General features: G+C 51.1%; 1 protein-coding gene across 13 annotated transcripts in view; it reads right to left on the bottom strand.

Annotated features, from left to right (window-relative positions):
* Positions 1-475: 475 nt before the first annotated feature.
* The window catches only part of SLC25A18 (solute carrier family 25 member 18), a 30,970-nt gene continuing 3,994 nt past the window's right edge, over positions 476-27,451 (bottom strand). For 3 of the 13 annotated variants that reach the window (XM_016939637.4, XM_016939635.4, XM_024352946.3), the window contains exons 2-11: positions 23,532-23,594; positions 11,822-12,041; positions 10,620-10,742; positions 10,366-10,421; positions 9,126-9,216; positions 8,246-8,364; positions 4,639-4,804; positions 3,861-4,015; positions 2,271-2,346; positions 1,066-1,855 (exon numbers count right to left, since the gene is read on the bottom strand). In XM_016939637.4, the coding sequence (XP_016795126.2) occupies positions 1,714-1,855; positions 2,271-2,346; positions 3,861-4,015; positions 4,639-4,804; positions 8,246-8,364; positions 9,126-9,216; positions 10,366-10,421; positions 10,620-10,742; positions 11,822-11,841 (948 nt within the window). In that variant the 5' untranslated portion in view covers positions 11,842-12,041; positions 23,532-23,594 and the 3' untranslated portion in view covers positions 1,066-1,713. Of the gene's footprint in view, positions 1,856-2,270; positions 2,347-3,860; positions 4,016-4,638; positions 4,805-8,245; positions 8,365-9,125; positions 9,217-10,365; positions 10,422-10,619; positions 10,743-11,821; positions 12,042-12,068; positions 12,191-23,531; positions 23,595-23,709; positions 23,841-27,451 lie in introns of those variants that run through there. The other 10 variants (XM_016939647.4, XM_054675719.2, XM_063807717.1 and 7 more) reach the window with 8 other exon arrangements.

Below are 27,451 nucleotides of genomic sequence, written 5' to 3'. Positions count from 1 at the left end.
CCCTTGCAATCTTCCACACACCCCACATGGCTCTTCAGCGTGACCTGCACAACTTTATTGAGGAAATAGTTTTATTAGTGTTGCCCGAATGAGAAAAACCAAGTTGTTTGTTTTTTCTTTTTCTTTTTTTTTTTGAGACGGAGTCTCGCTCTGTTGCCCAGGCTGGGGTGCAGTGGTGCCATCTCGGCTCACTCCCGGGTTCGTGCCATTCTCCTGCCTCAGCTTCCCGAGTAGCCGGGACTACAGGCGCCCGCCACCACGCCTGGCTAATTTTTTGTATTTTTTGGTAGAGACGGGGTTTCACCGTGTTAGCCAGGATGGTCTCGATCTCCTGACCTCGGATCCGCCTGCCTCGGCCTCCCAAAGTGCTGGGATTACAGGCGTGAGCCACGGTGCCAGACCCAAAAAACCGAGTTATTTTGGAGCAGGTCACTGTGTGCTGGAACCAGATCCTTTCACAGAGGCTCTGTTCTTCCTTCCCTGTCCCATGTTTTATTTTTCCGTAGGTGACGACTAAGAGCTGCCCAGGGCCTTGCAGCTAGTACATGGTGGAGCTGGGACTTGAACTGAGGTCTGTCTCCAGGGCCCATACTCAAATGCAGTTCTCATAACAGAGAGTGAGGCCCCCAGGGCTGACCATGTTAGCACCATCCTCTTCCTTGTTAGCCCAGGTTTCACAGTAGGTGGGACTATTGTAAACACCAGCTCCTGCAGCAGGTGCTGATTTTCTTAGGACTTGGCCCTGCTGCTGTGACATTATCTCTCCTGTAGCAGCCTTTGGGGGAGGAATCGAGGTGCGTGAGGAGGGCTCTCACAGCAAACTCAGCTCCTCAAGACGATTCACTTATGAAGGGATAGAATCAAGGCTTAAAGCCCAGTGTCACTAACAAGCAGATATTTCCCTATGGCTGTGTTCCTCCACCCCCACAAGTAACAGTTTGAAGAGTGACGGGGGTCTGCTTCTATGCCCTTTTTGATGTTTGGTTTTGAAATGGACGTAGAAAAGTAGATGGTGATAGCATTCACTGCAGCCTGTCTGCTGTACCCACTGATGAACAGATGAGATTTTAGCCATTCACCTTTATTTCAAAGTGTTCCTTGGTTACAGGGAGGGGTGTGCAAGAGCCTGGGCTCTGGGGGAGGGGCTGGGCTGCCCAGTCAGAGCCGGCCTTGGCCCCCCAGCCATCCAGGGATTCGAAAGGGTGCTCGGTCTCAAACTAGGTGCTGACTCTGAGGGCTTTCACAGTCCCTTGAACTTCTGATCCTCCTTTTCCTCAAAATCAGTGCTAGGACTCATAAGTTATGGAGTCCAAGATTAACAATGCTAAATCCTCAAGCTGACTGAAGAATGCCGAGTTTGACTGTGAAATAGAAATGTTAAAATACAGAAACAACCCTTCTATTGTGACTACCTGTTAAGGTCCTGCAATTAATACAACGAAAGTACCATTTTTGTTGAAAAATAGGTGGTTAGGGGCTTCCAAAAGCCCCTGGTAGCTGTGCCCACAAAGGAAAACGAGCGTAGACACGAAGGGGAAGGAGGCTGTGCTCAACTTGTTAGAATATAGGGCTGTTTCTCCGGAGATTGAGGTAGCACTACAACGCAGAGGACCAGGCAGGCCAGAGTGGCCCCACCTGCCCTTGCCCCCTCTAGGCTAAGTAAAACAGCTAGAGAGAGGGCGGCGAGCGCAAGGACTTGACCTCCAGCTCTGTCTAGTCAAAACACTTTAAGATGCGCTCTCCAATCCCAATAAAATAGACCCCTTGAGCAATCCCAAAGAGAGGTGCTATGACCAGTGCCCGGCAGCCAGCGCCTTTCATGAAGGCAGATGGTCCCTCCTGAATCCAGAGTTTCCTGGGGAGAAAGAAGAGCCAGTGAGCTGATGGGCAGGGGCATTCTGCAAGCAGCCCTCAGTGGCAGCCTCTCCGTTTGTGCACCTCTCATTTCCACAACAAGAGCAAGAGGCCAACGGTGTGGGAGCTGTGCCTCGCCCGCTAGGTGCACGCAGGTTGGTTACTTATGCAGTTGGGTCAAGGCCTTGGAAACAGGCTTGATGTGGCTAGAATCTTTGGTGAGAGATGCTGTAGGGATGCCAGGAAGAAGAAAAAGGCTCCCAGTACATTCCGTTTTCTTTGAGAGGTGAGGGAAAGACAGACTTCAAAGAAACCCAGAGCCCAGCAATTCAAGTTGGTCTCTAAATCCGGTCTAGGCAGACACCCACGCAGAGGAACCTGTCCCAGCCACCATTTGAGGGGACACTGGCTCTCACCTGGCACAGTCGGTGATCCCACTGTACACGTCCTCGCCCAGGCCTTTCTTGAGGGTTTGGATTCGAGTTTTCAGAACTAAATCAAGTAAAAGTTAAAGTAAGTAGTGAACAGCTTACTTTCGGTGTCCTCCCCTCAACACTAAGGGGCTGGGTCCTCCTGTAGAGCCACCACATACAAAACTGACTCATAGGCCAGGCGCAGTGGCTCACGCCTGTAATCCCAGCACTTTGGGAGGCTGAGGTGGGCAGATCACAAGGTCAGGAGTTTGAGACCAGCCTGGCCAACATAGTGAAACCCCATCTCTACTAAAAATACAAAAATGAGCCGGGCGTGGCGCGTTCCTGTAGTCCCAGCTACTCATGAGGCTGGGGCAGGAGAATCGCTTGAACCAGGGAGGTGGAGCTTGCAGTGAGCCGAGATTGTACCACTGCACTCCAGCCTGGGCAACAGAGCAAGACTCCGTCTCAAAAACAAAAAAAGAAAAAAAAAAAAAAACGGTCATGAGGCCAGTTCTGCCATTGTGTGATCTATAAGTGGAGGTCTTCCTCTTTGGGCCTCAGCTATAAAATAAATGAGTCATGTTACTGTGGCTTTGTTTGGTTTTGTTGAGACAGGGTCTTGCTCTGTTGCCCAGGCTGGAGTGCAGTGGCACAATCAGCTCACTGCAGCCTCAACCATCTGGGCTCAAGTGATCTTGCCACCTCAGCCTCCCAAGTAGCTGGGACTACAGGCATGCACCACCACACCCAGCTAATGTTTTCACTTTTTTTTTTAGAGACAGGGTCTCACTTTGTTGCCCAGGCTGGTCTCAAATTCCTGGGCTCCTGTCTCGGTCTCCCAAAGTTTTGGGATTACAGGCGTGAGCCGCCGCACCTGGCCAGGTTACTGTTGGTATAGGAAGTCTACCGGCAAGTTTAGGGAGCTGGAGGCAGCCCTAACACGGAGGGAAGCGTTGTCTTCTCACGCCGCGTTTAGCTCCCACCATTAGCCCCAAATTTTATGTATTTATTTACTTTTTGAGATGGAGTCTTGTGCTGTCGCCCAGGCTGGAGTGCAGTGGTGTGGTCTTGGCTCACTGCAACCTCCACCTCCTGGGTTCAAATGATTCTCCTACCTCAGCCTCCCAAGTAGCTGGGACTACAGGCATCCGCCACCACACTCTGCTAATTTTTTTTTGCATTTTTAGTAGAGACGGGGTTTCACCATGTTGGCCAGGATGGTCTGAAACTCCTGACCTCAGGTGATCCAAAAGTGCTGGGCTCCCAAAGTGCTGGGATTGCAAGCGTGAGCCACCACACCCGGCCAGCCCCAAATTTTAACACATCAGCAATAATTTATAGCTGGGGCTCACAACTCTTCTGAGGGGATGAAAAGCTAAAGGAATCAGCATCTTGAAGGTGAGGGATGTGTCAGGGATGAGAAACAGAAGGAAGGTCTCTTGGGACCCACTTTCTCCGTGAGGGCCTCTAGTGAGCCTCTGCCAGCAGCCAGATTGCAACCCAGTATGGCTTCCAGGGTCAGGCTGTTTCATCTATAAGTGCAAAATTACTGTTTATCCCATAGAAAGGACATGTCTCCCAACTCCTTACCATCTAGAGGCGTCACTGCGACCGCAGCTACGGAACCTGCCACACAGCCTGACACGAAGGAATGTGCAAAGGACGCCTTACCGGCGAGCTCGTTGAACCCCAGGTTGTTAAGGTTGGCAAACAGTGGGAAGTAGATGATGGAGAAAGGAATGTCTCTGCAGAAGAGGAAGGAGAAACACTGAGCTCCGAGCTGCCCTGGGGCTGCCACCCAAGGTGAGACAATGAGCTTTGCTGTGAGCTGTGGGGCTTACAGTGAGAGGAGCCACGGGGACTCATCCCTTCTTTTGTGCCCCGTGAGCATGGGTGAGGGACAGCAGGGGGCAAAAGAGCTGTTGCCATCTGTTCCGCCCTCCCAGCTCCTTCCTCTGCCCTGCAGCACCTGCAGCCTCTTGACTGCCAGAGGCAAGTCCGAGGCGGGAAATGCGTTCTGTACAGGGACAGGCAGGCTAAGGGAAGATGAGGGGCCTGGCCACTCATTACTATGAACTCTGCGGTCCTCTGTAGACAGGGCTTTCTTAGGTGCCTTTGGGCCACAAAACACCCAGCCTTCCTGTGGGCCTGGTCATCACTATGCAAGCGGCCTAAAACTTTAGTCTTCTAGGTACCCATTCTGTGCCACCCTGGCCAGTTCCAGACAAAACAGGAAGCATGGAAATCATTTGCTCACCTGGGTTTGGATATTCTGGGAAGGACACAGAGGCAGATAGGGACAACCAGCTCTCTGGCCCTCGTGCCCTCCCCTGTGCACTTGTCCTAGGGAACTGGAAGAAAGGCTCACCTGAGGAGAGTGGCACCCAGGCCCTTGTAGAGCCCAGCCAGGCCCTGAGTGCGGAGCAGCTCCCAGGCAATGAGGGTGGCAGAGGGGCGCCTGTGGGTGGAAGCCGAACCAGTTGTGTAGGACCTGGAGGTGGAGGGTGCTGAGGCCGAGCCCTGATGATGGACGGCTGGAAGGGAAAGGACAGACCTCATCACTACCTGGTCCCCAACAGATGCTATGAAACACTCCTGAGTGTGGCTCTCAATCCCTGCCCCTGGGACAGTTCAGAGGCCAGGCTGACACCTCAGCTGGCATCCAGAAGAATGTCCTAATTTTAGAATGTTAATTTTTGGCTCTCAGGACGTCTTCCTAAGGTCTACAGTATCTCAGGAGCTATCCCAATGCTGAGAACACTTCCCAAGAGCACAGCCACAGCCTGGCCCGCTTGCTTCTCCGCCACGTTCCTTAGGGCTCCATTCCTTACCCTCCCATTAAAACTGGTTTTGATCTGGCTTCCATTTCTAAACCATTTCTCAGCCTATGTAGGTCATTTTTATTTTTAGTTATTTTATTTATTTTTTTGCAGTGGTGCGATCTCGGCTCACTGCAACCTCCGCCTCCTGGGTTCAAGTGATTCTCCTGCCTCAGCCTCCCTAGTAGCTGGGGTTATAGGCACATGCACCACACCTGGTTGATTTTTGTATTTTTAGTAGAGATGGTGTTTCACCATGTTGGTCAGGCTGGTCTCAAAACTCCTGACCTGAGGTGATCCACCTGCCTTGGCCTCCCAAAGTGCTGGGATTACAGGCATGTGCCACCATACCTGGCTGATTTTTGTATTTTTAGTAGAGAAGGTGTCTTACCATGTTGGTCAAGCTGGTCTGAAACTCCTGACCTCAGGTGATCCACCTGCCTCCCAAAGTGCTGGGATTACAGGCGTGAGCCACCGCACCCAGCCTAGGTGATTTCTAGACACAAAAAGAATTTGTTGCTTTCCACCATTAGGCAGAACATACGTGAAATTCCCGTGTCCTAAAATGCTAATAGGATGGAATGGTCTCCTTCAGGTTTCCAGGGCACCTCCTCCTGCTCGTCCTCCAAGATAAGGTGAGCAGGTCCTTCCCACTCTTCCCTATTTGGTAGAATTTGATTCTTTAAATCATTCAGAGCCCATCATTTGATAAGTTCAATATTACTCATTAGAATGGAGTTATACCACATTTAAAATGTTGTGAGGTGGCCGGGCACGGTGGCTCACACCTGTAATCCCAGTACTTAGGGAGGCCAAGGCGGGCGTATCACCTGAGGTCGGGAGTTCAAGACCAGCCTGACCAACATGGAGAAACCTTGTCTCTACTAAAAATACAAAAAAAAAAATTAGCTGGACGTGGTAGTGCATGCTTGAAATCCCAGCTACTCAGGAGGCTGAGGCAGGAGAATCACTTGAACCTGGGAGGCAGAGGTTGCGGTGAGCCAAGATAGTGCCATTGGACTCCAGCCTGGGCAACAGAGTGAAACTCTGCCTCAATAATAATAATAATAATAATAATAATAATAATAATAATAAAATAAATAATAATAAAATGTTGTGAGCCCCATTAATAACCATGGGATTTGCAACACTGAAATTCTGTATTTCTTTTCCTAAATCTCAGTGTCTGAGAAGCTTTGCTTAGATTATAAGTCCTTGCCAAAAGGAAGCTATTCCCAATGTCATGTCCCAGATTTGATTGATATCCAGCAGGAAAATATTTCATACACTAGGGATCTAGTTATCCGCACATTTTCTTTCTTTTTTTTTTTCTCGAGATGGAGTCTCGCTCTGTCACCTAGGCTGGAGTGCAATGGTGCGATCTCCGCTCGCTGCAACCTCTGCCTCCCGGGTTCAAGTGATTCTCCTGCCTCAGCCTCCCGAGTAGCTGAGATTACAGGCATGTACCAATCCACGCCCGGCTAATTTTGTATTTTTAGTAGAGACGGGGTTTCACCATGTTTGCCAGGCTGGTTTCGAACTACCGACCTCAGGCAATCTGCCTGCCTCAGCCTCCCAAAGTGCTGGGATTACAGGCATGAGCCACTAGGCCCAGCTGCTTTTTTTTTTACTGGAGACAAGTTCTTGCTATGTTGCCCAGGCTGGGCTCAAACTCTGGATCCTCCTGCCTCAGCCTCCTGAGTAGCTGAGATTACAGGAGTGTACCACGCTGAGCCAACACCACTCCATCATTCTGAGAGGACCAGGATTTAGGAAAGGGCCAAATTTCTCTTCCAAGAAAAAAACAAAAGAATGGGAATGATTCTCTTCTCCCTTTTTATGCCTTTCTACCAAAAGCCAGCTTCTATAGCATAAAATACTGACTGGAGGTTTCAGTGAGCCAGTCATTGGCATTTCTTTTTTTTTTTTTGAGACGAATTCTCGCTTTTGTCCTCCAGGCTGGAGTGCAAATGGCGTGATCTCAGCTCACTGCAACCTCTGCCTCCTGCGTTCAAGCGATTCTCCTGCCTCAGCCTCCCGAGTAGCTGAGATTATAGGCACACACCACCACGCCTGGCTAGTTTTTGTATTTTTAGTAGAGACGGGGTTTCACTGTGTTGGCCAGGCTGGTTTCGAACTACCGACCTCAGGTGATCCGCCTGCCTCGGCCTCCCAAAGTGCTGGGATTACAGGCGTGAGCCACCACGCTGGGCGGCATTTCTTTCTTTCTTCCTTCCTTCCTTCCTTCCTTCCTTCCTTCCTTCCTTTCTTTCTTTCTTTTTTTTTTTTTTTTTTTTGAGACGGAGTCTTGCTCTGTCTCCCAGGCTGGAGTGCAGTGGCACAAGCTCCACTCACTGCAAGCTCTGCCTTCCAGGTTCACGCCATTCTCCTGCCTCAGCCTCCCAGATAGCTGAGACTACAGGTGCCCGCCACCACGCCCAGCTAATTTTTTGTATTTTTAGTAAAGATGGGGTTTCACCGTGTTAGCCAGGATGGTCTCAATCTTCTGACCTCATAATCCGCCCGCCTCGGCCTCCCAAAGTGCTGGGATTACAGGCGTGAGCCACGGCACCCGGCTGGCATTTCTTAAAATCTTTAGGAGATCAAGTCTAATTGTGAAGAAAATGTGACAGAAGCCTTAAGTATTTTCTGACCCTCTGAATCAACATTCTCATTTCTGCTATTTGTTCTAGAGCTGGCAGCATTGATGAAATGGGTAACCATAAATGAAGACTTTTTTTTTTTTTGAGACAGAGTCTCACTCTGTTGCCCAGGCTGGAGTGCAGTGGTGCAATCTTAGCTCACAGCAACCTCTGCCTCCCAGGCTCAAGTGATTCTCCTGCCTCAGCCTCCCGAGTAGCTGGGATTATAGGCATGCACCACCACTCCCGGCTAATTTTTGTATCTTTAGTAGAGATGGGGTTTTACCATGTTGGGCAGGCTGGTCTTGAACTCCTGACCTCAAATGATCCACCTGCCTCGGCCTCCCAAAGTGCTGGGATTACGGGCATGAGCCACCATGCCTGGCCAAAGACTTCTACCTGCTTGGAAAGTTGACTGGTCACACAGCCTAGCAAATGAGGTTGGGATGTGGGATGTGCCTGGTTCCAATCCCAGCCCTTTACTGTTCCCATAGGAGGTGGGGACAGGCCTCACCCAGGCGTCCAGCATCCTGCAGCTGAATCTTGAGCATTTCCATGGGACAGGTCACCACCACCTGGCACATCCCAGCCCCACACCCGGCAAGCATCTCCATCTTCAGGTTCCGCTGCACCCTATGGGAACAGGCGTCAGGCTCCTTCAGCCGCAGGCCACAGGTCTGCCCTGGTGCAGCTGCCCTCTTGTGAGAGGGGGACTTTCCCTGGATGGCACCCGTGGCTGCCACTCACCCAGCTGGTCAAGTCATCAGCTAGCCCTTAGGTGTGGTCTCTGTACGGACAGGGACTAAGTTTAAAACAAAGCCTGCTAGGGAGGTAGCACCGCATGGAAGCTGAAAACAGTGACAGAGAAAACTACCCAGACCAGGCGTTGTCCTGGATCCCTTCAGGAACATCACTGGGCAATGTGAGGCACAGAGAGAGCTAGAAAGTGTTTGGGGGCTGATTTGTTTTTCCCGAGACGAGGTCTCGCTCTGTGACCCACGCCGAAGTGCAGTGGAGCCAACATGGCTCACTGCAACCTCGACTGCCTGGGCCCAAGCGATCCTCCTTCCTCAGCCTCCTAAAGTGCTGGGATTACAGGCATGAGCCACTGCAGCCAGCTTGGTGGCTCATTTTTAAAAATTTATTGGCTAGTTGATGGATTTGTCTGTATATGCTATATGTTCTCTATATTATCTGTCACACTTCCAAAGTATACCAGCTCATTCTCTCCCTTCACTCTCCAGCAGCCCAAACACACACCAGCCCTTAGCCATGTGTGCGCATATTTATATGCATGCAGGCAGGTATACTGAGGCACATTTGAAATCTTCTTCCTGCCATCTCTCCCAAAAAACACACAGTGAAGGATCCAACCCCACCCCACCTGGCCATACCCATCTTCCATGAGCAGCTGCCGGAAAAAGTCGTTGGCCGCCAGCTTGATGGCCTTCTCTGGAGTGACCAGAGTGAGGTTCACTGCAGCCCCTGGAAGTGAAGGACAAGATGGGGAGTCAAGGCCATCCCAGAAATAACAGTTCCCCGGGTCTGCCCTTCAGCCCTAGCCAGGCCAGTCACTGAGTGAAGGGCATTTTTGGGGCCAGGTGGGGCTCCTGAGCCTAATTCACTGAAATAACTTTCCATTCCCACTCTCTACCACATTCTCCTTTTTTTTTAGATGGAGTCTCGCTCTGTCGCTCAGGCTGGAGTGCAGTGGCGTGATCTCGGCTCACTGAAAGCTCCACCTCCCGGGTTCACGCCATTCTCCTGCCTCGGCCTCCCTAGTAGCTGGGACTACAGGCGCCCGCCACCACGCCCAGCTAAATTTTTTTTGTATTTTTTAGTAGAGACGGGGTTTCACCGTGTTAGCCAGGATGGTCTCGATCTCCTGACCTCGTGATCCGCCCGCCTCGGCCTCCCAAAGTGCTGGGATTACAGGCGTGAGCCACCGCGCCCAGCCCCACATTCTCCCCTTTTTACGTATTTTTTTCTTACGGACTCCTCAGTTTGGTTATCAGGAAGCCATTTTATTTTTGTTGCTGCTGGTGGGGTCGCTGATGATAAAACAGCAGTTCCAGTGACAGGCGCCAGGCGCAGGGACTGGGGTTCCGCTCCTCTGTGCCGCACAAGCCAGTCCCATTGGCTGCTAGCTCGGGGCTGTCTAGGGCTTGTGTTTTGCTTCTCGGCGGCACAAGCATACGAGCTCCGGCTCAACTCCAGCTTGGGATCCATTGTCCAAGGTACCTCCTGGCTGGGGACCCCGCAGGGACCGCAGCAACGCTGGACCGAGCTGGGGAGGAGCCACCCAGAACTCCTTGCCGGGAGCTCAGGCCCCGTCGCTCAGTCCCTTTCAGCCTCTCTCTCTTCGCTTCTAGCCAGGCAGAGACAGGCAGGCAGGTAGGGAGGGCTCGCCTGCTCTTACTGAGGCGGTGGCGGGGGGTGTGCTCTGTGGGTCTCCGGAAGCCTTACCAGGACCCAGAGCTGCCTCTGTCTCCACCCAAGAGCACAGAGGCTCATCAGGAAGGACCCCCTGGCAGCCCTGGCCCCATCCCCGCAGCAACGGAAGGAACACCAGTTCCCCATGTCCTATACGCTCACACCTGCTGCCCAGCCTCCCAGGGGACCTGAGAAGCCCACCTCGGTACATGCCGAAGAAGCCCTCCGCCCGAGCCGTCTTCATCAGGCAGTCGATCCTGGAAGCAGAGGCCAGAGTAGGAGTAAGTGTGCAGCGGGCCTCCCAGCCGCCTCCATGCCCTGCTCCCGCGGGCACATCCCAGCTGATCAGATCCCCAGCCCCCAGGCTCACGCGCGCTGCCTGGAGACTGGAGGGAAGGGGGCCCCATCCCTCCCCCGGGCGCCTCTGCCCTCCACGCTCGCCTGCCAGCACCTACATTCCTTTGTACATGGCTTTCCCATGCTGGTTCTGCAGGCGAGTCTTGGCCAAGTCGATGGGGAACACGCAGGTCACCCCCACGAGCCCTGCTACACCTCCATTGATGAGTTTGGCTGTGATGCTAGGACAGGGGGAGGACAGGGGGAGGAGAGAGGCAGAGGGAGGAGCAGGTTAGGGACCGGATGCAGCCAGGAATGGGCAGGGGCACAGACAGTGGGGAACCCCAGCCCCACAGGTGTCCAGAGACCCTCTTCAGCCTCCCTGGCCCAGGTCTGGTCCAGACAGGACAGCCGCACTCACCCGGGTGAGGCATCTTGCTGCAACCCGGGAAGTCCCTGGAGCTGGGACCTGCAGGGGCTTCTGGGAGGAGCCCAGCTCTGCCCCCATGGGCCGCCACCAGGGCACCGCTCTGCCCCAAGCTTCCCCGGCCCGTCCTCTGGCTCCTCCGCAGGCCTGGAGCCACGTGTGCAGTTCTCACACAAAGGGACTGAAGGTCAGGCAGAACTGAGTTTGCATCCTGACTGTGACCTCTCCTCTCTGGGCCTGCATTCCCGTCGAACTCACTCCAGGGTTGCTGAGGACTATGGAAACCGTGCCTGGGGGGGAATGCCAGCTATTGTTCATAATAAGAGAACAGGCACTTCCCACAGTGAAGGCTTCAAGTCGGTCAGCCCTTGAGGTGACCTAGTTCCAGCCAAAAGTAAAGCCACAGTTTAGATAACATGGCCCCCCACCCTGCTGGGTATAGGAGCTTTGGAAGACGGGATATAGAAAACAAAGCTTTCTCAGACTCCTTGGAACCCACTAAACTTTTCTTATCTTTCAGGCGGGAGGCAGACTGTGAACAAAATATTTGGAGATGGATTTACCTGGAAGTGGTAAGAGTAGATGATAGTGGGCCTTTCACAAAGGAAGAAACTTGGGACGATAAAGAGAACTGTGAACTTAATTTTGTAGTTAGAGAAGATGAACCCAAACAATTAAACTATGTTGAACAATAACATATATGTGCACAGATGCTTGTGTGTACGTATTTGCCGCAGTAGATGTAGTGTATATGTTATATGGGGGACAGGGGTCTTGCTCTTCCCTAGGACTCAGCTTGTTCTTCAGAAACCTGGATGTGCTATCACCACAGCGACTCTCCGCCAGGCCCAGGGCCCAGGGCCCAGGGCCTCAGGCTGCCCCAGCCGAGCTCACCTCAGATCCTGGTGGGTCATTCTGCAGGGGCTGGGGATCCCAGGACACAAGGCTGCTGGCTCCTTGGGGTAGCCGCTGTTGGGGCTGTCTGGGGGAAGAAGTGGAAGCTTCCTTGGCTCTGGCCCCGCAGCAGTGTGGACAGAGCACGGGTTTTGAGTGCAGCCTGGCCCGAGCCACCTTCCCGGCAAGTGACGACCTCCTTGGGCCGCAGCTTCCTCCCCTGCAAAGTAGTCAGAGAAACACTCACCTCACAGATGGGCGAGGACGCACGTCACTAGTGGATTCATGCGGCCCGCTTGCTCCACTTTTTTCCCTTCCTAAACCTTTTGGACTTTGGGATTCAAATCAGAATCCTCGAGCTTCTGGACTCTGGGGATGAGATAAGAAGGAAGGGGAATGAGAGAGAAGGCTACAGCAGCCTGCTGAGGCTGGAGGAAAGGACGTCTGGGGCATTTTGGACAGAGGCATGGGAGTGGCGCCGGAGGAAGCAGAAGGGATGGAAAGGATTTTAAGAGGAGTTGCTATGAACTAGGAATCCCTCTCTTGGTGTCCAAGGACTACAATAAAATACTTAAGATGGCCGGGCGTGGTGGCTCATGCCTGTAATCCTAACACTTTGGGAGGCCGAGGCGGGCGGATTGCCTGAGCTCAGGAGTTCGAGACCAGCCTGGGCAACGTGGTGAAACCCCATCTCTACTAAAAATGCAAAAATTAGCTGGGTGTGGTGGTGGGCTAGTAATCCCAGCTACCTGGGAGGCTGAGGTAGGAGATTGCTTGAATCCAGGAGACAGAGGTTGTGGTGGAGCCGAGATCACACCACTGCACTCCAGCCTGGGCGACAGATCAAGACTGTCTCAAAAACAAACAAACAAAAAACCCACTTAAGATGCTCCATAGTTACTTTTTGGCTATTAAACTGTGTTTTCTGAAATTCATGTGATCTTGTTGAGAAACCAAACTACATTATATTCCTAATTGACAAGTGGAAGCTACAACAATTATGACAGCTTCTGAGGAGGGGGCCTGCTATTTTTTTGAGATGGAGTTTCGCTCTTGTTGCCCAGGCTGGAGTGCAATGGCGCGATCTCAGCTCACTGCAACCTCTGCCTCCCAGGTTCACACCAGTCTCCTGCCTTAGCCTCTGGAGTAGCTAGGATTACAGGCATGTGCCACCACACCGGGCGAATTTTTGTATTTTTATTTTTGTATTTTTTCCGACCTCAGGTGATCCACTCGCCTCAGGCTCCCAAAGTGCTGGGATTACAGGTGTGAGCCACCATGCCTGGCCAGAGTGAGGCTGCTTTAACCCCAGAGGAGCGGTGTCAGGAGCAGCTCTCCGGACGCTCTCCGCTTGGGCGCAGGCTGGCCCGGGCCCTGAGGAGCCTCTTCTCTCCGGTGCCCTGAAGCTGCTTTAGGGTCCCCAGCTCTCCTGCACTCCTCACTGCTCTCCAGCAATTGAGAGACTGGTTGCCAGCAATTCTTTGCTGTCTCCAGCTATTTTGTTTTGGGTAAGAAAAGAGAGGAGGGGTGGGGGAGACATTAGTCTTTCTCTTGGTGCCACACTAATCCATTCAGGAAGACATTTGCTGAGTGCTGGGCACTGCTCCAGGTCTGGTGACATAGTAGTGAACAAAAGACACATTCTAGTTCTCAAGGACTTAAGTTTGGCCGGGAACAGTGGCTCATGCCTGTAATTCCAACACTTTGGGAGGCTGAGGCGGGTGGATCGCCTGAGCCCAGGAGTTCAAGACCAGCCTGGGCAACATAGTGAAACCCCGTCTTTACAAAAATACAAAAAATTAGCTGGCCATGGTGGCCCAGCTACTCAGGAGGCTGAGATGGGAGGATTATTTGAGGCCGGGAGGTGGAGGTTGCAGTGAGTCAAGATCACACCACTACACTCCAGCCTGGGCAACAGAGCGAAACCCTATGCCCCCCAAAGAAAAAAAAAAGAAGAAGAAGAAGCAGGGCGCAGTGGCTCATGCCTGTAATCCCAACACTTTGGAAGGCTGAGGACGGCAGATCACCTGAGGTCAGGAGTTCGAGACCAGCCTGGGCAACATGGTGAAACCCCGTCTCTACTAAAAATATAAAAATTGGCTGGGCATGGTGGCGGGAGGATCAAAGGTCAGGAGTTCGAGACCAGCCTGGCCAACATAGTGAAACTCCATCTCTACTAAAAACACAAAAATTAGCGGGGAATGGTGGTGTGCGCATGTAGTCCCAGCTACTCAGGAGGCTGAGGCAGGAGAATTGCTTGTACCCAGGAGGTGGAGGTTGTAGTGAGCTGAGATCGCGCCACTGCACTCCAGCCTGGGCGACAGAGTGAGACTCTGTCTCAAAAAACAAAAAACAAAAAAAACCCCACAAATATTAGCCTGTGTGGTGGCGGGCGCCCGTAATCCTAGCTACTTGGGAGGCTGAGGCAGAAGAATCACTTGAACCTGGGATGTGAAGGTTGCAGTGAGCAGAGACTGTGCCACTATACTCCAGCCTGGGCGATAGAGATTTTGTCTCAAAAAAGAAATAAATAAAACAAACAGTTTATATAAAGTAAAAAAATTTTTAAAAAGGACTTAAGTTGGCCAGGCACGGTGGCTCACACCTGCCACTGCACTCCAGCCTGGGCGACAGAGCGAGACTCTATCTCAAAAAAAAAAAAAAAAAAAAAAGGACTTAAGCTCTGGATGAGGAGATGATGATAAACAAGATAAGGAAATCCTAAGGATAGCAGAGTGATAAATACTACGGAGAAAAAAAATTCAGAAGGGAAGGAGACATATGTCAGTGGAGGTTTGACCAGGGAAGGGATTGTTCCTAAGGAACTGAGGGAATGGGCCACAAAGGCCTCTGGGGGAGGAGCATTTGCAGTGGAGCAAATGCAAAGGCCCGGAGAGCAGAGTAAGGCCCGCGAGCTATGGGGTCAGCAAGGCGGCCAGTGAGGAGTGAACCCGTGTAAGACAAAGCCACAGAGCGAATGAGCGGAGGCGTGACCATGGAAAGCCTCATGGGCCGTTGGCTTTTACTCTGAACAAAAAGAGAAGTTGGTCAGGCGCGGTGGCTCATGCCTATAATCCCAGCACTTTGGGAGGCTGAGGCGGGTGGATCACGAGTGTCAGGAGTTCGAGACCAGCCTGACTAACATGGTGAAACCCCGTCTCTACTAAACATACAAAAATTAGCCGGGCATGGTGACATGAACCTGTAATCTCAGCTACTCAGGAGGCTGAGGCAGGAGAATCGCTTGAATCTGGGAGGTGGAGGTTGCAGTGAGCCAAGATCACACTATTGCACTCCAGCCTGGGTGACAGAGCGAGACTCCGTCTCAAAAAAAAAAAAAAAAAAAAGAGAGAGAAGTTGGAGAGTTCTGTGCAGAGGAATGACATGCTCTTGCTAGGTGCATTTTGGATGCTGTTTTGAGATAGCAGAGGGGCAAAGAGAGAAGTAGAAAGAACAATGAAGTTACTGTAGTAATCTAGGCAGGGGGCGAAGGCCGCTCGCCCCCGGGAGTGGTGGGAGGAGTGGTTAAGGTTAAACTGTGGATATATGCTGAAGGCAGGGCAAACAGGATCTCCCCAAGGACCAGATGCAAGAGGGAGAAGAAGCAGTTAGGGGACAGTGCAGTTTCTGGTCTGAGAAACTGGAAGAATGGGCTTGTCACGTGGTGTTTGGACCCATAACATGCACAACTTGGATCTGTTGGCAGAGGAGAGGTAGCTGGTCCGTAGAGAAACATACAGAAAAGCAAAGCAGCACATCTGGAGAAGAAACAAAAATGGGGACATTCTGGGGTGGTTTAAATCCTCACTTCCAGTTCATTCCCAGTGGCAGTTGCATTCCTGTCCTTGGTTTCTGTGACACTCAGCTAGCATAAATTGACCTTATGCCTAACTTGATAGGACTGGAGATTAGTTCCTGATACTTTTTTTTTTTTTTCTGAGACAAGTTCTTGCTCTATCTCCCAGGTTAGTGTGCAGTGGCACAATCGCAGCTCTCTGCAGCCTTGAACTCCTGGGCTCAAGGGATCCTCCGGCCTCAGCCTCCCAAGGAACAGGGACTACAGGTGTGCACCATCATGCTCACATAATTGTTTATATTTTGTAGAGATGGGGTCTCACTGTTATCCAGGCTGGTCTTGAATTCCTGAGTTCAAATGATCCTCTAGTCATAACCTCCCAAAGTGCTGGGATTACAGGTGTGAGCCACCATGCCCAGCTGGTTTCTGATACTTCTAATCAAATGTCTTATCCCCCAAATTAGCCCTGGGAGTGAGAATTTGGAAATTACACGCCCCAGGGTGTGGAGCCAGCTGAGAGGAAGTAGGGCGCGGGCCGTGAAGCCCCGGGCAGGGTTGGCAGCTGGCAGCTCTTGGGCAGCTCCGTCTGTCATCTCTCGAGGCTCACCCCAAGTGCTTTAAAAGCTGGAGCTCTAGGGGGCTCAGTGGCAGAATGTCTGGAGTTAAAGTGCACAGGCTGCTCTGAGACATCTGGTAAGAGATTATGAGAGAAAGACATGCTCCAACTCCAAGTGGCTGCCTTAAAAATGGATAGGACACTGCCGGGTATGGTGGCTCACGCCTGTAATCCCAGCACTTTGGGAGGGCAAGGTGGGCAGATCACAAGGTCAGGAGATCGAGACCATCCTGGCTAACACGGTGAAACCCGTCTCCACTAAAAATACAAAAAAATTAGCCGGGTGTGGTGGCGGGCGCTTGTAGTCCCAGCTACTAGGGAGGCTGAGGCAGGAGAATGGCGTGAACCTGGGAGGCAGAACTTGCAGGGAGCCGAGATCGCACCACTGCACTCCAGCCTGGGTGACACAGCGAGACTCCGTCTCAAAAAAAAAAAAAAAAAAATAGACAGGACACAACTGTTTCTGTCTGAAGCCAGGGAGTCCAATAATTGAGAACATTGTGACTGCTCTTATAATCATATTCCCTGCTGTTTCTAGAACTAAATTACTACTTTAGAAACTGTGGGCCGGGCGCGATGGCTCACACCTATAATCTCAGCACTCTGGAAGGCTGAGGCGGGCGGATCACCTGAGGTCAGGAGTTTGAGAACAGCCTGGCCAACGTGGAGAAACCCCATCTCTACTAAAAATACAAAAAATTAGCTGGGCTTGGAGGCTCACGCCTGTAATCCCAGCACTTTGGGAGGCTGAGGCGGGCGGATCACAGGGCCAGGAGATCGAGACCATCCTGGCTAACATGGTGAAACCCCGTCTCTACTAAAAATACAAAAAATTAGCCGGGCGTGGTGGTGGGCGCCTGTCGTCCCAGCTACTTGGGAGTCTGAGGTAGGAGAATGGCATGAACCCGGGAGGCGGAGCTTGCAGTGAGCTGAGATGGCGCCACTGCACTCCAGCCTGGGTGACACAGTGAGACTCTGTCCCCCACCCCAAAAAAATTAGCCAGGTGCGGTGATGGGCGCCTATAATCCCAGCTACCTGGGAGGCTGAGGAAGGAGAAGCACTTGAACCCAGGAGGCGGAGGTGGCAGTGAGCCAAGATCACGCCACTGCACTCCAGCCTGGGCTACTGGAATAGGGGTATTTAACAGATGCCAGAGAAATTAGGGACACCCTAATCCCAGGGCCACTCCATAGCATAGCTAACAGATGTGATAGTGTTTCCACCCATGGAGAGCACTTGGCTGGAGGGTGAGCCTCCCTACCCTGAGGCTGTACCAAGCTGCTGCAGTTCCAGCCCCGGAAGTTCCCTTTCGCAGGCCTATGCTAATCAAAGCCTATGACTTGACAAGATTCCTGGCAGCAGTAAATGCATTAGTAACAGGCAACAAAGGCGAAACCATTAGCCAGGCAAGGTATGAAGGGAGTCATAGCACCATGAAAACCCCAAACCTGGCACCAGGGCCGATAACTGCCCCCCAAGGCAACCCACAAGCCTAAGTGTTAGTCACGCTACAGATATTTGTTGAGTGATTACTGTATGCCATTTGCAGTTCTAAGCAGCAGGGACACAGCTGGGGAACAAAGCAAGGCCTTGCCCTCCACAGAATTGAATTCCTACTGGTTCCGGCACTGATGGGAATAGACTTCTTCTTTTTTTCTTTTTTTTTTGAGACGGAGTCTCACTCTGTCGTCCAGGCTGGAGTGCAGTGGTGCGATCTTGGCTTACTGTGTAACCTCCGCCTCCTGGGTTCAAGCTATTCTCCTGCCTCAGCCTCCTGAGTAGCTGGGACTACAGGCTCACACCACCACGAATGGCTAATTTTTGTATTTTTAGTAGAGATGGGGTTTCACCATGTTGGCCAAGATGGTCTCCATCTCCTCACCTCCTGATCTGCCCGCCTCAGCCTCCCAAAGTGCTGGGATTACAGGCTTGAGCCACCATGCCTGGCCTCCTCTACCTTCTTTTCTGAAGGAATTTAGAGTGTGTGGGGGGTATTGGGGTAGAAAAAATCATCTAAGTGCTGGGATGCAGAACAATGAGAAAACACATCTGGAACTCTTTGGAAACAAAGTGGGAAAGGACTAGAAAAACAGCCACCTGGAAGACAGAGGCTCCCTGTCACTGCCTTGGGATGCAGCATCTGGCCATGACATTGTGTCACTGTGCACTGGGAAGACAAGTGCATTCACAATTTACATGTGATAACTGAATCATATTGAGAAGAAGAAATTTGATACATGGGAAATAGCATGTTTGCATGTTCTTAGTGTCAAAAGGTGGAATGCAGTGGGTGAGCATACCCCATTCTAGGACTTGCCCTTTCCCCCTTGCTGTTCCGGGTTAGTTGCACTGGGAACTGCCATGTCCCTGGAACTCCATCCCCTGGCTACTGTTCACTGTGAAAGGATGGAGACCTGACTTAAGCTGAATGATTCAACCCCTTCCATAGGAATTTTTAAAGTGTATGCAGCCTCTTTTAGGGGCATTTTACCTGTAACAGATAAAACTTGGGGCCCATCAGCAAACTTGTCACATGATTGAGGAAACAGAGATAAATAAAGCAGACCCGCAGAGATGATGCAAGGCGGGAGAGACTTCTGCCTTATTACTGCACAGCGATCCACTTTACTCCTGACCTTGACCACAAAAAGGGTCTCCCACTATGCTTCTAATGAGGTGACTTATTGTCTTAAGATAGTCGAGTTTTATAACTTGGTAACCAAAGAGTCCTTAATAAATACATTTTTAAAAACCCTCACATTCCATTTAATGGCAACTGAGCGGCTTAGACAGTGCGTGCTGAAAGGCTCAGAGGTGTGCAGAGTCACTAAGGGCTGGCTTGGAGAAGTGGGCCTTAAAGAATAAGAGAGCACGGGGCACAGTGGCTCACACCTGTAATCCAAGCACTGTGGGAGGCCGAGGCAGGTGGATCACCTGAGGTCACGAGTTTGAGACTAGCCTGGCCAACGTGGTGAAACCCGGTCTCTACTAAAAATGTAACAATTAGCTGGGCGTGGTGATGCATGTCTGTAATCCCAGGTACTCAGAAGGCTGAGGCAGGAGAATCGCTTGAACCTGGGAGGCGGAGGTTGCAGTGAGTTGAGATTGCACCACTGCACTCTAGCCTGGGCGACAGAGCGAGACTCCATCTCAAAAAATACATATATAAATAATAAATAATAATAATAATAATAATAAAGGGAGCATTGGCCAGGCACGGTGGCTCACGCCTGTGACACCAGCACTCTGGGAGGCTGAGGGTGGGTGGATCACGAGGTCAGGAGTTCGAGACCAGCCTGGCCAACATAGTGAAACTCCGTCTCTACTAAAAACACAAAAATCAGTCAGGCGAGACGTGGTGGCACGTGCCTGTAATCCCAACTACTCGGGAGGCTGAGGCAGGAGAATCGCTTGAACCCGGGAGGGTTTTTTGTTTTCTTTTTGATTGGCATTTTCACGACATGAAAAGTGAATTTTTAAATGTGATCCTGTAGGCAGTAACAAAACACTGAATACTTCTTTTTTTCAGGGGACAAGATCTGGCTCTGTCGCCCAGGGTGGAGCGCCGTGGCGCAATCTCAGCTCACTGCAACCTCTGCTTCCCAGGCTCAAGCGATCCTCCCACCTCAGCCTCCCAAGGAGTTGGGACCATAGGTGTATGACACCATGTCGGGCTATTTTTTTTTTTAAATTTTTGTAGAGATGGGTTTTGCCATGTTGCCCAGACTGGTCTTGAACTCCTGAGCTCAGCTGATCCGCACACCTCCACCTCCCGAAGTGTCGGGATTACAGGCGTGAGCCACACTGAATGCTTTTAAGGGGGAAAATACCACATTGAATGTAGTATGAGGACAGTTATTCTGGAAGAATGGGTTGAGGGGAGTCAGTGAGAGGCCAATTAGGAGACCCTTCAGAGTAAAACAATGAAGTGGAGAGGGAGGGATTAGGGAGAAGGGGTAGAGAACAAGGGTTACTGGGAGAGAACTTTGTAGAGAGCCTTGGTGACTGTCCAGGGCTGAACCGCAGAGAACCATGGAGCTGTCTCAGCTCTGAGGAATGAAGGATGCAAGTTAGGAACCGAAGCTGCCTGCAGGGAAGGAGAGAGATGGGGTCACTGGGGCTTCAGGAACTCTCTCCTCAGCACTGTGGGAAGGAAGTCAGCCAGCAGGCACACCGGCTTGACAGAAAGAACACCTCAGCTGTAGACACCATGCTGCCGTGGTTGGCCTTGGGCTAGTGCTCCAGCCCCCAGGTGCCCCATTTCCAGGAGTATTTCCAGATACCGAGTCCTACCTCCTCACCACTCCAGACTCTATTTTTCAAACATGGAGGTGGCTAAGGATGGTTCTGGTGTAGAGTCAGAAGCAGACAGGTTTTGGGGGGAAGTGGGGAGGAAGTCAGAGAGGAGGTGCAGCACTGTCAACTGATCTCACCACTCAGCAGCATTCAGAGGCTGCTCCGGCCACCCCTGCCTGAATCCCACCACCAGAACTAACCTGTGGCCCACCCTGTCTGTTTTGCTAGAAAATAATGAGCTAACGGGAATGATCCATGACTTTTTGTTACTAATGAACATCTGCTCCCTTTCTTAAAGTGCTTAAAGTAATAGAAAAAAAAGTAGAAAATCCAGAAGGTACAGAAAACTGTAAAAGGTCTCACTCTGTTGCCCAGGCTAGAGTGCAGTGGCGTGATCTTGGCTCACTGCAGCCTCAACTTCCTTGACTCAAGGGATCCTCCCGCCTCAGCCTCCTGGGTTGTTGAGACTACAGGTGTGCACCATCACGCCCGGTTAATTCTTAAAAAATTATTTGTAGAGGGCTGGGCGCCATGGCTCATGCCTGTAATCCCAGCACTTTGGGAGGCCAAGGCGGGCGGATCACGAGGTCAGGAGATTGAGACCATCCTGGCTAACACGGTGAAACCCCCGTCTCTACTAAAAAATACAAAAAAAATTAGCCGGGCGTGGTGGCCGGCACCTGTAGTCCCAGCTACTCAGGAGGCTGAGGCAGGAGAATGGTGTGAACCCGGGAGGCAGAGCTTGAAGTGAGCCTAGATCGCGCCACTCACTCCAGCCTGGGTGACAGAGCTAGCCTCCATCTCAAAAAAAAAAAAAAATTATTTGTAGAGATGGGGTCTCGCCATGTTGCTAAGGCTGGTCATGAATGCCTGGGCTCAAACAGTAATCCCACCTCAACCACTCAAAGTGCTGGGATTACAGGCCTGAGACACCACACCTGGCAAAGTTTTTTGTTTTTTTTTTCTGAGATGGGAGTCTTGCTCTGTTGCCCAGGCTACAGTGCAGGGGCATGATCTCGGTTCACTGCAACCTCCACCTCCCAGGTTCAAGCGATTCTCCTGCCTCAGCCTCCCAGTAGCTGCGGTTACAGGCACGAGCCACCATGCCCGGCTAATTTTTGTATTTTAGTAAATACGGGGTTTCACCATGTTGGCCAGGGTGGTCTCAAACTCCTTACCTCAAGTGATCCGCCTGCCTTGGGCCCAGACTTTTTTTTTTTTCTTCTTCTTTTTGAGACAGTCTCACTGAATTGCCCAGGCTGGAGTGCGGTGGTGTGATCTTGGCTCACTGCAACCTCTGCCTCCTGGGTTCAAACAGTTCTCCTGCCTCAGCCTCCCAAGTAGCTAGGATTACAGGCATGCTTCATCACGCCCGGCTAATTTGTGCATTTTTACCCTGTTGTCCAGGCTGGTCTTGAACTCCTCATCCTCAAGTGATCTGCCCACCTCAGCTTCCCAAAGTGCTGGAATTACAGGCCTGAGCCACTGCGCCCCGGCTGGAGAAGTGATTCTTAGTACATTGTAACTGAGGATCACATTGTGAATAAGACACACTATTTAGAGAAATGATACTCGCTGGTGAGCTGCAGGGAGGAGCGTGCTGGAGTTTTCCAAGCTCCTCAGATCACATCGCTTTTCGTTCTTCCTGTTTAAAAACGTCCCATTCCCTTGGCTTGACTCCTCTGGCTTCCCCTTTTGTGCAGCCACTGCTAGATCACCACAGATTGTCCCTCCGGATGCCTGAGGGCTCCTAACTCAGCTCCTTGCCTTCAGCCTTGTTGCCCTCAAATCCACCTTCCAAACGGCCAAGTGGGTGAAAGGGCGCGGGGCTGGCTTCCCACGGCTCTTGGGACAGGCTCCCACTCCCGCACAACCTGCCCTGGTTTTCCTCTCCCTCACCCCCTGCTTTCAACTTTTGCTTTCGGAACACGTCAGTCTTGCATCCGAGTCTTGCACATACTGTCCCCTTCACCCAGGACACTCTTTCCGCATCCAAACCCAGTGATTTACAAACTGTTCTTTGGGCTTCAGCCCAGACGTCACCTCCTCCCACATGCCTTTCTGGAGTCACCCCATTCTTGGCTAGGAGCCCTCTCCTGTTAACCCATTGAATATTCAGTTGCAGCACTTACTGCATTACACTGACATTGACTTGCTTCCCCATGAAAATTACCAGTTATTTGTGAGTTAAGACGGTCTTGAGGCTGGGCACGGTGGCTCATGCCTGTAATCCTAGCACTTTGGGAGGCCAAGGCGGGCAGATCACCTGAGGTTAGGAGTTCGAGACCAGCCTGGCCAACATGCTGAAGCCCCATCTCTACTAATAGAAAAAAAAAATTAGCCAGGCATGGTGGCATGCACCTGTAGTCCCAGCTACTGGGGAGGCTGAGGCAGGAGAATTGCTTGAACCCAGGAGGTGGAGGTTGCAGTGAGCCGCCATCATGCCACAGCACTCCAGCCTGGGTGACAGAGTAAAACTGTCTCAACAACAACAAAAAGTCTCAGGCAGTATCCTGGCCATGGCGCAGAGGCATCCAGTAAGCATCCTCAAATCAAGAAGCCACAATGACTCCCCATCTGACTTTGCTGTCAGACTTGTCACGAGACTGCTGGCTCCACTGTAGAGCTGTGCTCGTTTCTTCCCACTGTGAGGAGCTGGGTTGGGGGCCTCAGGGTGATGACCACGTCCCCGCCTACTTCCTCTTATTAGCAGAGCAAGGGTGAGTGTTCCCAGGAATGAGCCCCTCACACTAGTAGCCAGGAGCCAGTTCTTGACTTATTGCCAAGAAAATCACTTGCTTCCTGGCTTGGACGTTGCCTGGGATACCCCATGGTCAGGGGCGGCCACTTCCTCGTGCCCACCCCTTCTGACTCTATCCAACAAATGGGATGAGTGTCCCTGTCCCACTGGCTGCTCTTCCCCTTTCCCCCAATGGTTTATTTGCTAGAAGAGTCTTTTCCTACCAACTCTGAGCTTGATGCAGACAGACAAGACACTTACCTGCTTTCGGTAAGAACCTCTGCCTTTTCTGGAACCCAGGATATAGTTCAGATCGCTGCTGAGCTGCAGGGAGAGGTGGCTTTCAGTGTCAGCCAGCTTGGACTGGTTTTCCCTTCTGTGGTCGGTTTCCCTCCCTCTGCCTCCCCCTCATCACCACTGCAGGGTTCCAGACTCTCACCGCACACTGCACCTTCAAATAGGTTGGGTTTGAAGCAAAACCCAAAGAGGCTACTATCCAGTCAAGCCACGCTGCACCTCCCCAGGTGGCAAGTAGGTTGCTGTTTACTTGGTGGCTAGTATGACTCGGACAAAAAGTCCAGGCTGGGAAAAGATTTTAACAAGGCAGCTTGGGGGTGAGGGGAGACTCACCGCCCACTCAGAGACCTGGAAGCCAGGGAGGAGGACAAACACTGAAAATCAATGCAACGCAAACACTTTTGCAAGACATTTGGTGCCAGAAGCAAATCTCTGCTTCTCAGTCTCATGCACTTTTCTTACTGCTGATAACCGGCTATTTCAATGATCCTGGGAGGCATCCTCCCTGCAGGAACACATTTTCCGTTCATTTTGCATGTATTTGTTGGGGGCTATCACGTGCTCAGCTGCAGGAGGGCTGCAATGTCGTTTTGGCACATTCTCAATGCTTAAGAATGTTACAAGTGTAAAAAGCAAAGAAGAGGGCTGGGCGCGGTGGCTCACGCCTGTAATCCCAGCACTTTGGGAGGCTGAGGCGGGCGGATCACGAGGTCGGGAGATGGAGACCATCCTGGCTAACATGGTAAAACCCCGTGTCTACTAAAAATACAAAAAATTAGCTGGGCGTGGTGGTGGGCGCCTGTAGTCCCAGCTACTCGGGATGCGGAGGCAGGAGAATGGCGTGAACCCAGGAGGCGGAGCTTGCAGTGACCTGAGATCGCGCCACTGCCCTCCAGCCTGGCTACAGGCTGGGCAACTCCATCTCAAAAAAAAAAAAAAAAAAAAAAAAAAAAGTAAAGAAGAGGTTCCTCTTAAAAGACTTTCCTCCCCATCTAATTAAAAATAAGTAGTAATTTCTCTTAAAAGCAAAATTTATTCAAAGACCTGTGCTAACATTCTTAAATATCTACCAGCCATAATAAAATCAATGTACTTTATACAGGCCGGGCACGGTTGCTCACGCCTGTAATCCCAGCACTTTGGGAGGCCGAAGCAGGTGGATCACAAGGTCAGGAGATTGAGACCATCCTGGCTAACACGGTGAAACCGTGTTTCTACTAAAAATACAAAAAATTAGCCGGGCGTGGTGGCGGGCGCCTGTAGTCCCAGCTACTCGGGAGGCTGAGGCAGGAGAATGGCGTGAACCCGGGAGGCGGAGCTTGCAGTGAGCCGAGATCGCGCCACTGCACTCCAGCCTGGGCGACAGAGTGAGACTGTCTCAAAAAAAAAAAAAAAAAAAAAAATCGATGTACTTTATATTCTCGGCTCCCACAGTTTAGCCTAAGTATTTGCCCTGCCATACTTATACTGGTCCAAACAAACATTAGGTCATAGCCTGCTCCTCTTCCTTATTTAAAGGTGTTTTTACCTTTCTCAATATTCCACAAGTTCCTTCCTCCTTCCTTTATTCTCATCTGCCTTTTTTTTTTTTTTTTTTGAGATGGGGTCTTGCTCTGTCACCCAGGCTGGAGGGCAGTGGTGCCATCTCGGCTCACTGCAAGCTCAGCCTCCCACGTTCACTCCATTCTCCTGCCTCAGCCTCCCGAGTAGCTGGGACTACAGGTGCCCGCCACCACGCCCGGCTAACTTTTTTGTATTTTTTTAGTAGAGACGGGTTTCACCATGTTAGCCAGGATGGTCTTGATCTCCTGACCTTGTGATCTGCCCGCCTCAGCCTCCCAAAGTGCTGGGATTATAGGTGTGAGCCATTGCACCTGGCCTATTCTCCTCTGCCTTTGCCTCTTTTAAAAAGTTGTAAGTTACTAGCCAATCAAAACAAATACAAAATATAAAGTCCCATTCCAGCCAAAAAAACCAGACAGCAATAAAGTAGACCCATCAGGTTATAAACAACCCTGTCTCCTTTGTTCAGTAAACTCTCGTGACAAAACTGCTAGCAAGTGTACCCTTTCTGCAGAAAGTATAAAAATAGCCTTACTAAAAAAATTCAATTTATATTCAAGTGCTATTTCTTTACGGCACCAAGGAACAAGCATTCCTACCACAAGTGAGTTGTGAACTCAATGCTGCTTGAGTTAAGGAAGGTTTCTTGGAGTTTTGGAGACATGGAAAGGTTTCAGGAAGAAAGTGGTAATTGATTTTGGGTTGGAGGAAAGGCAAAGATGTTGATGGAATTATAAAAGCAAGGATAGAGAGGTAAAATGGAGATCCACTGGCAAATTGCCTAATTTGGGGCAAAAGGCTGTTAAACCACGTTGGGTCTAGATGAAACAGGGCCCTGCTGCCAGGCGAAGGATCTGGGAGAGGTGAAGAATCAGCATTGGATACTTTGAAGTCAGATGCACGTTCAGATTCCAGCTCCTAAATTATGAAGTAATACACTTTAGGCAAGCTACTTTAGTGCTTTTTTCATAAAAGGGGAATGGGACATCCATGTAACAGGATTGTAATTAATCTGAAATGAGGCTGTAGAGTGGACTTGAAAATAGGATTGCTTTTGAAACAGTTTGAATCTTAGTTTACTGCTTACTAGCTGTGTGACCTTAAACAAGTTACTTAAGTTGTCTGTGTTGCCCGTTCATCTATGAGATGGGACTCATATCTAGATGTAGTGCACTTAGTACAGTGCCTGGCACATAAAAGGTATTCACATGCTAATTCTTTGTAAAATATACATTATTTTTGAGACAGTGTCTTGCTCTGTCGCCCAGGCTGGAGCGCAGTGTTGTGATCATGGCTCACTGCAGCCTTGACCTTCTGAGCTCAAGCCATCCTCTCACCTCAGCCTCCCAAGTAGCTGCGATTACAGGCATGCCACTATGCCGGGCTAATTTTTGTTATTTCTTTGTAGAGACGCGGTTTTGTCATGTTGCCCTAGGCAGGTGTACAACTCCTGACCTCAAGCCATCTGCCTGCCTCAGCCTATCAAAGTGCTGGGATTACAGGTGTGAGCCACCACGGCCGGCCCATGCTAATTTTCTTCCCACCTTTTCTGGTGGGCAATGGAAAGCTGATAGAGGATGCTATGGAGTAGGGACCCGACGGGACAGTTCAGGTCTCTGGCAGTGCCAAGTGGTTTGGACAAGTCAGGGAGATTACACAGTAAGCTAGGCAAAAGAGAAAATGACAGCTTGGGCCAGGCACGGTGGCTCGGGCCTGTAATCCCAGCACTTTGGGAGGCTGAGGTGGGTGGATCACCTGAGGTTGGGAGTTCGAGACCAGCCTGACCAACATGGAGAAACCCCGTCTCTACTAAAAATACAAAATTAACTGGGCATGGTGGCACATGCCTGTAATCCCAGCTATTTGGAAGGCTTAAGCGGGAGAACCGCTTGAACCCGTGAGGCGGAGGTTGTAGTGGGCCGAGATTGCGCCACTGCACTCCAGCTTGGGCAACAAGAGCGAGGCTCCAGTTGGAAAAAAAAAAAAAGAAAATGACAGCCTGCTCACAGGAGGGAAGAGATGTGAATGGTTTCTGTGAAGATTATACAGGGCTTGGCAGGTGATTAAACACGCCAGAGGCAGGTATCAGATTTGAAACACGCATCAGCAGGAGGAAGATAATATCCCCCCACTGAGAGTGTTAGAAGCAGGGGGTAGGTAAGGAGACGGGGAGGGAAGAGAAGTTTGGCAGCTGACATGAGCTTAAAGTAGCAGTTGCAGATGAGGGGGTGACAGCAGGCACCAGAAACAGTGGTGCAGTGCCGTGTCACACCCACAAGCATGGCTCAAAAAAATAGAGATCGGCATTGGTGCGGATGTAG

The sequence above is a fragment of the Pan troglodytes genome, chromosome 23 (genome assembly GCF_028858775.2).
Source record: "Pan troglodytes isolate AG18354 chromosome 23, NHGRI_mPanTro3-v2.0_pri, whole genome shotgun sequence".
NCBI classification, from domain to species: domain Eukaryota; kingdom Metazoa; phylum Chordata; class Mammalia; order Primates; family Hominidae; genus Pan; species Pan troglodytes.
Note: the sequence above shows the minus strand (reverse complement) of the source record. Positions and strands in the feature narration are given on the sequence as shown.